Genomic DNA, 9223 nt, shown 5'->3' on the forward strand with positions numbered 1-9223 from the left:
ATAATACAAACGTCATAAGTGAATCTGTTTGCGCTGATATACGGCTCCCGTAAATGATTGATATTTCTTGTGTTGTAACCACTGCAAATAGATGTGATATTACTAATGAAATAACCGTATAACTGAATAAGATAGTGCGCCTGTGGGTCAGCCCGTTTGTGTAATACATTTAGATGGTTGAAGTATGTAGCGAAAAAGGAAGTATTGTGTATTATTTTGTGATGGAAATATTTTAGTGTGCAATAAGTACAAAATAAATGCACAGAACTTAGAGTGAATATTTTGTGTTGGAATTTCACATTTAGCAAAAGGATATTATTCAGTTTTGTTACCAGGGGCGGAGGAGAGAGAGAGAGAGAGAGAGAGAGAGAGAGAGAGAGAGAGAGAGAGAGAGAGAGAGAGAGTCATACTATGGAAGAGGGACCTTGTCATTCACCACACGAGGGAGAGAGAGAGAGAGAGAGTCATACTATGGAAGAGAGACCTTGTCATTCACCACACGAGAGAGAGAGAGAGAGAGAGAGAGAGAGAGAGAGAGAGAGAGAGAGAGAGTCATACTATGGAAGAGGAACCTTGTCATTCACCACACGAGAGAGAGAGAGAGAGAGAGAGAGAGAGAGAGAGAGAGAGAGAGAGAGAGAGAGAGAGAGAGAGAGAAGGTTACTCAATCATCCAGAGAGCAAAAAAAGAGACCGGGTCATTCAGGCATCTAGTCTATCGATCTCACGATCTGAAGATGTACATCTTCTTAATTAGACTTTTAATGAATATTAGACGGTTGGGCAAAAAAGATATTAAACTCGATATTGTCATTGGAGAATATCTGGTCTCGTAATGAAGGGAAATCCATTGAGTAGTTGGAATGAAAGCAAATTTTGAGAAAGGAATTTTTGAGTCTGAATATCTTGGCACATTTTTCATTCAAGGGAAATGAATTGAAAATCTTCTTTCAGAACTCGCATTTGAGCATAGTTTGGGAATGCCAGCAGTCCGGCAGTGCGGAATAATGGCAGTAATGAAATGAAGTCCATAGAAATAACAAGACTTGATGTAGTTGGGAAGATAATTGTTATTTTCCCCTGTGAAATAAATACCTTGTACACCAAAAGCTAAAAAGAATTCGTGGAAACATTTCCTTGCATGGTTTATGAAACTATGCACGCATATAAAAGTGCATCAGATTTTATATTTTCGTCATTACCATCAGAATTGCTTATGAACTATGGTGATATTTGTGTACAATTTTCATCACACTAATCTTTGAAATTTCAAAAACTACTGTATAGAAGTGCAAGATATGAACCTATTTCCAAAGGAGGGATGGAACGCAAATATTTCTGGGGAGAGTATTACGATTCTTTCAATCCAAAAATTATTCAGAACACTTTCCAGCGTCGACGATCTCAGTCGTTTGGACACCATACTGCAGAATGAATTAATCAGTTATCCAAACAGGTTTCACACCTCTCTTAAAAAATAATACAAAACGCAAGTCATGTAACCCCGTTCACAATCTCCATCCCTTGTAAACAGCTCTGTCTCCTCCCGTTAGTGTATCTTCCTGAACGCTTTTACACTGTCTGACTCACGGAACTTCCGTTTCATCAAACCCTCGTAGACACGCCCACCTCCTCAAGTCTCGGAGTTTTGTCTCCTTCGTGTGACAGGGAAATTACGTGATTAAATTTTGATTTCATTTGCTTAAATCGCATATCTCATTTTCCTCTCAGTTGCTAGTATCAGATGGTTTCAGGGCTGTTTTATTATGGAAAAGGTATTTGGTAAGGAGTTTTTATTTCTTGCGAGTTCTGCCATTTCTCGATGGCTTGCGTGGTGAAGTTTTTTTTTTTTATCTGCTTACGTGATTGTTGTTTGAGAGTTTATGCTGATTTTTTATGATTAACATACTACAATAACAAGTTTCATTATAACGTTATCCTTAATTTTCCTATTTCAAACGATAAGTTTGACAAATCGTTGGTATTCTGTTTATGTGCCATAACGGTTAGTAAATATATAATTATTTCTTTTTCTTTAGGTTGGGATTGTTGTTTACTATTATTGCTCATTTCCCTTTAAAGCATTCGTGCCGAGCTTTATTCATATTTCCATTACTAGTGTCCGTCAGAGAGGGAGTCATATTTTCATTTCCTAATGTGCTGTAGTCTTGTGTTTCAGTAACTTGCAGCTAAATTTAACTTGTTTCCATACATCCCCGAGTTCGTATCCAACACAGTTTTCCTGTTCGTTTAAAAACAAATTTTTTCACTGTCATGAGTGGTTTTTATATTTCGTACGTCGTTACGTCCATGGGAACAGTTTCATCGCTAATGCAAGTGCTTTTGTTAGTGGGTGTAGGAATGAGAGTGGTGCGCTGCTTAAAGAACGGCAGAATGAAATTAGAAGTGGTTCCCCATATTTACTTCGTTGTTAAGCAGAAAGAGTGGGATTGTAGTTTCATACTTCCATGTTTCTTTTAAATTTTTTTTTGCAATTCATGCATTTTTTTTTTTTTTTTTTTTTGTCAGATTTATCCGGGTTTAACTACTTTTGACTTGCGTCCACGTCAACAATCTACGGTATTTTTTTTATTTGGTACGGGTTTCCCAAAACTTTTAAGGACAGATTGTCAAGTAGAGCATGTTATACTGCCAAATGTGTAATGACCATTAGCTGTAAAGAGATGTCTTTGATTAGGGGAATACGCTATTGTCCCTAGTGTCCATTGAATATTGTGGTAATAACAATTCCAGAAGTCATGAAGTTACCGCGGAGAAATCTCTCTAATTTTTTGTTTTTATCGGTTTTTCACTTTAATAACCACAAGCTATTCAGGAGACTGAACATTTAAGATAATTGAAACAATTGTGTTAATTCACAGAATAGATTTAATTTATAATGATATGCAAATTCGCCTTAAAGCCAATACATATAAAACACATTTATAGCACATATAGACATGGTTCAAAAGCTAGATTATGTACACTCTAGAAATGTGATTTATGTACAGTTGTACACACTAGAAATGTGAATACCTTTATACAAGAAATGTACATTTATACATTTAAATAATTCAACATAATTACACCAATATAATACATCATATTTTGATTGCACCTTGTAGAACGGTCGTTAGTATCATATATCATCACTATATATATATTGAGTTTTTTTTTTTATCTCCACGACCAGCGCATTAATAACGCAACTGCTGTTAATATGATGGTCGTGCCCCATCAGTGCCTTATATCTTAACTGTTTCTGACTTGAACGTGTGAACAGTTTTCTTTGTGCAAATGCAGAGCACAGACATGGCAATAAAGTTAACTTTGGCGTGATAAAGAAAAAAAAAGAGGAATACTCTTAAACACAATACTTATTATCTGTTACTGTTATGGCACAGAGGTTTCACTGATTGGCCGACTAGGGCGTTGGCGCTGACTTGTTGGGCTGATCTGGTATAGTCACTTCGGTTACTGCGATAAACGGTCGAAGTCTTTCAGAATGAAAAATGTATGAAGGATTTATCTGGACAAATTAAAGTGGTTTATTGATTAAATGATGACTTAATACTGCGATAAACGGTCGAAGTCTTTCTGAATGAAAAATATATGAAGGATTTATCTGGACAAATTAAAGTGGTTTATTGATTAAATGATGACTTAATACTGCGATAAACGGTCGAAGTCTTTCAGAATGAAAAATGTATGAAGGATTTATCTGGACAAATTAAAGTGGTTTGATTAAATGATGACTTAATACTGATGAAAAATGTTAAGGATTTATCTGGACAAATTAAAGTGGTTTATTGATTAAATGATGACTTAATACTGCGATAAACGGTCGAAGTCTTTCTGAATGAAAAATATATGAAGGATTTATCTGGACAAATTAAAGTGGTTTGTTGGTTAAATGATGACTTAATACTGCGATAAACGGTCGAAGTCTTTCAGAATGAAAAATGTATGAAGGATTTATCTGGACAAATTAAAGTGATTTATTGATTAAATGATGACTTAATACTGCGATAAACGGTTGAAGTCTTTCTGAATGAAAAATATATGAAGGATTTATCTGGACAAATTAAAGTGATTTATTGATTAAATGATGAGTTAATAATAGTCTTAAAAATGATCATGTTTATTTTGCACAGTGATTAACTTGATGAAATACTGAATATGCAAAGTGAGGAAATACTGAATATGTAGAGTAATTAAATATGCAAAGTAATTAATAATCACTAAGAGAAGTCATACACGTAAATGAATAAATATGTAAGATGCATCTATTTTTCGACGTATGTAACAGTTAAGAAGATCATGAAATAAGTTTATTTTTTTATTTATATAAGATGAGCTGAGATGAGTAGACGTAAGATTTCTTCCTAATTTTCTTATCACCGAAACTAAGTCGACAGACCTGCCCTAACAATGCCAGACATAAAAAAAAAAAAGATTGTATTTGGTATATCTTATATTTATAAGAAAGTATACATATCAACCCCAAAATAGTTAAAGGTATACAACACATAATACTCTTAACTTCTCCTTAACCTCCTCCTTGGATACGTGTGATCACAGCAAGAATTTGTGGTAGCCTTTGTGGCACCACCAATAGGCCTGTTTTAAGAACTAAGGAAGTTGTCAACCACACGAGAGTTCACCTCTTTGGGTTCCACTTCTGACGTTAACTCACTAAGAAAGTTTAATCGATAAATCATAGTTTTTTTTTCTCTCTGGTGTTCTTCTCTATTTAGTTCACCCTTGGAATGAGACCTCGATAATAGGCTATAGTCTTGAGTTCTGTCTTTGCTTCCTGTTGTCTTTCTAATGATTCAGTTTTATGCACACACACACACACACAGCACATGCCACATTTACTGGAAAGATAATACTGTAGAGTCTTTTGGTAACATAAATAAAGATGAGTCCAATATATATATATATATATATATATATATATATATATATATATATATATATATATATATGTATATATATATATATATATATATATATATGTATATATATATATGTATATATATATATATATATATATATATATATATATATATATATATATATATATATATATATATATATATATATATATATATATAATATTCCCTCTTACTTAAAATACTGTCTTTTTTTTTTTTCATGAGGACGTGACATTATTTTGCCCTCTTAGAGGTCATAGGGCACGTCTCTTGGGTCAACGTAAACATGTGGTGTGGTGACACTGTGACAGGTGGAGGGGGCACCACCCCCCACAACACTGCTGCCCCCTTGGCAGCCTCCAATACTGCTCTGAGGTCCAGGAATGTAGGCCCCTCCTCCCCCTCCTGTCATACGTGTGACAGGGGCAGTGTCTTGTTAACGGAGCCCAGGTGTGACGCTACACTATGGGCGGTGCCCTGGGCGCTCATGGGCGGAGGTGGGAAGGAAGCGCAGGAAGGCGCCGTTGCCTGCTTCATGGGTCTTGTTGGGTACTCGTAAGTGTGGGCGTGGGCGCCGGGGCACACACGTTGATAGAACCTCCGCCAGGAGTCCAGTGTCTTTCCAGACCATATCCAGAAACCGGCCGTGATGCCCACCACCAGGGTCATGAAGTAACGCAGCATCAGCACAGAGTAATCGGGGCGCTCCCCTTGGTGAGCGCTGCAGGGGCAAACGAGGGAGTCCTGCCAGTCCTCGACGTACATTTGTTCGTAGAAGTAACATCCGATGACGATGGTGGCTGGCACAGTGTACAGGACACTGAACACCCCGATCCTTATCATCAGCTTCTCGAGCTTCTCAGTTTTGGTTCTTCCTTGCTGCTTAATGACGTTTCTGATACGGAATAGGCTTACGAACCCTGCCAGGAGAAAGCAGGAACCAAGGACCAAATAGACGAAGAGGGGTGACAGGACGAATCCACGGAGATTGCCGATGTCTTGATTGCCTACGTAGCAAATGCCAGCAACTGAATCGCCGTCGACGGCCGCGAGTGCCAGAACGGTAATGCTCTGGATGGTTGGGAGAAGCCACGCCGCCAGGTGGAACCAGGTTGAGTACCCCGCAATGGCCTCGTTACCCCACTTGAGACCAGCTGCCAGGAACCAGGTAAAGGCCAGCACCACCCACCAGATGCTGGAAGCCATCCCGAAGAAGTAGATGAGGAGGAACACCGTCGTGCAAAGGCCGGACCCATAAGGGTTATGGCGAACGAGATGGTAGTTGTAGATGATCATATCCCCATCACACGCAACCTCCGAATGCCCAGCTACCATGCGAATGATGTACCCGACGGAGACCATGAAGTAGCATCCACTCAGGAAGATAATGGGTCTCTCCGGGTACTTGAATCTGTCCATATCAATCAAGAAAGTAGTGATGGTTGTTAATGTCGACACGCAACACAGAATGGCCCAAGTGGCTATCCAAAATTGGGCGAATGTCCGTTCGTCTTCGCTGAAATAGATCCCGTGGCAAGGCAATGCACAGTCGGGAACACTGCCTACTGAGAAGGACTCGTTTCGGTTGGGTCCGAACTGTCGATAAGAAGCATCGAGCGAGATCAGATGTCTCTGACAAGTGCATTTGCATGTGTCCTTGCGAGTGGGTTTAGGACAGTACTTAGAATTCTTACCTCGGCATTTTTTATCCAGGTTCCCGTAATTTTTGGGCCGTTCCTCCTCCGGCGCAGAGCCATTACGCTTATCCATGCACAGGTTCATTGTATCGCCATATTCGGGAAGTTTGGAACAGTCCATGCGTTCGGGCCATTTAAACCCATACTGTTGCATAATTGGTGCACAACCGGCCTTTGCCCTTTCGCAGACGCTCCTGCAGGCCGGCAAGGGCTTATCGTAGTCCTCAATGCAGATGGGCGCATACACAGAACACAGAAAGAACTTTAGATCGGGCGAACACATTATTTCCACCAAAGGCCAAAATTGGTGGACTTCCAGTCCAGCCTCATCCTGACTGTCATGATTGAACTGATTTGGCATCGACGTGTAATTATATCCGATACTGCGGCACATTGGAATGGTGATTTCTTCGCATCGGGACTCCTTGGCTGTCTCCCCCTCTGTGGCACCGACCATGGTCGCCACCAGGAGGATGAGGAAGGACAGACACACAGAATTCCACATCATCATGGCGCTACGACGGCGCTTTTGCGCTACCGCTATACCCTCGTCAGTGGAGCAGTACATCGCGGGCTTTACAAACCCTTTCTGAACGATAACTTGGCCATGGTTTTAGCGGACACTTTTACGACACCATTGTTTTCAGGCGAACGCTGCGACACGGACAACCATCGATCCACATCCGCCCTCGAGGGGAGTCAGGTTCACACTAACTGAGCGTGCGTCCCCCGAGCCTCGAGACAGGAGAGAGTGAGAGCGAAAGAGAGGGGGAGAGAGAAGAGAGAGAGGGAGAGAGAGGGGAATCCAGGTACCACTCAGTTTTTTTCTGATAAATAACAGATTAAGTCAGTGTTTATCGTAGATTTACAACTTTCAGACAAGGGAATCCATTCTTCCTTCTATAATTCACTTTTAACGATTATTAGAAAATTTTGTATTTATAGAAGTGAAAAGAGAAGCTCCAGCACCAGCAGAATATAGCAGAAGTCTCGACTGTTACCCTCCAGAGGAGCCGACGCCCTCTCGGCCAATAAGCACAGGCGCAGCTGCTTGAACGACCAATCGGCGCTGTCGTTTCATCTCGGCATGGCTCTCCCGGTGACCTGTAACAAAAAGAAACTCGTGTCAAGTCAGGTCATATTTTACCTGTACGGACCACATGTCATCTCACCTCCCACCATTGGCAAGTTCCTTCGGTTGGGAGTACGTGTATCTGTGGATGTTTTTTCTTTTTTCTCGCTTTTTTTTTATCATTGATCGAGGTACAAGGGCAAGTAGACTATCGATCAATACACGCACAAACACACTTACACTCTCTTCATCTCTAAGTGAGAGTTGCATTTAAGTACACTTCCGCGTTGCAATCTCACATACATGCTCAATAATGCTTGCATTCGTATGGTTGAAGCTGCACTGATATGGTAGTATCTCTCTCTCTCTCTCTCTCTCTCTCTCTCTCTCTCTCTCTCTCTCTCTCTGTGTGTGTGTCGTTTCTGCTTACACGTGTTTGTATGCGTGAACAGTCATTAGCACGCGCACACATGAACTTGTAAGTTTTATAAATGCATGCATTTATGCTTGTGTGAATTGATGCAAATTACTAATTGATAAATTTACATTTTTGAACCTATAATTGTGTTTGCTCATTAAAATGCATCGAAAAATTATAAGTTCCCATTATTGATATTTATTCCATTCCAGTAGCCATAACTGAATTACGGAATGGGACGAAGCTATGTGTGGGGAATTTAATGTCTCTATTTATATGTAGTCGCCTGATTTAAGTACTGTTTTATTGCTTGGTTATCGAAGGGTTTCCGTTGCGGCTAATTCCTTCGAGTTTAAAGAAGTGGTGTGAAGTATATTATGATACTGAAAAAATCTCCCGGTTTTTTCCGAGTGGCAAGATCATCTTTGCAAAGCCCTGTAATACCATAGGAGCTTTGTGCGCTTTTATCATCAGTAGAAACGAACTAAATAAGATTAGTGTGAACTAAAATTTGAGATATTTACAATAATTACTTTATGTTATATTTTACAACAACGTGTCACAGTTCAGATTTTTTTTTTCTTTTCAGGATGAGTTGTCCAGATGTAATCTTAAGAATAACTGAGGTTCATTTATCATGGTGAGTGTTAAATTTTAGCGAGGTGGTTTAGTTCGAATTTTGTAGCATTAAGTACCCCGTATTTTAATGTTGTGTAAGGTTTTTGAAAATGGGACGTTAGAAAATACCGTAAGTAAACTCTCATATTAATCGGTAGTAATTTAGTAACCGTGTATAAAAAGCATATAAGCCGCACGTTAAACACACCCACACTATATATATATAATATATATATATATATGTATGTGTGTGTGTATGTATATGTGCTTGTGTGTACATATATATTATATATTTATTAAGGATAATAATATTGCTATTACTGGAGATTGAAGGAATTTACGAAATTCTTGAGTCAACGTTGACATCCTCCTCGTCGCCTAAAGGTTTTTCATCCACACTTAAGCAGATATTTATGCCATCCTATCTTCTGTCCTCCGTGCGTGACAGTCCCAGAAACTCACCTGAGATCGCCTGAGAA

At 39.3% G+C, this 9223-nt stretch overlaps 1 protein-coding gene across 1 annotated transcript; it reads right to left on the reverse strand.

The window, feature by feature from the left end:
- Positions 1-5092: 5092 nt before the first annotated feature.
- LOC136837508 (frizzled-5-like) lies at positions 5093-7374 on the reverse strand. Its single transcript, XM_067102353.1, has one exon. The coding sequence runs from the start codon at positions 7202-7204 to the stop codon at positions 5348-5350; it is 1857 nt and encodes a 618-aa protein (XP_066958454.1). The 5' UTR covers positions 7205-7374; the 3' UTR covers positions 5093-5347.
- Positions 7375-9223: the final 1849 nt, after the last annotated feature.

Source organism: Macrobrachium rosenbergii, chromosome 59 (genome assembly GCF_040412425.1).
Source record: "Macrobrachium rosenbergii isolate ZJJX-2024 chromosome 59, ASM4041242v1, whole genome shotgun sequence".
In the NCBI taxonomy this organism is placed as follows: domain Eukaryota; kingdom Metazoa; phylum Arthropoda; class Malacostraca; order Decapoda; family Palaemonidae; genus Macrobrachium; species Macrobrachium rosenbergii.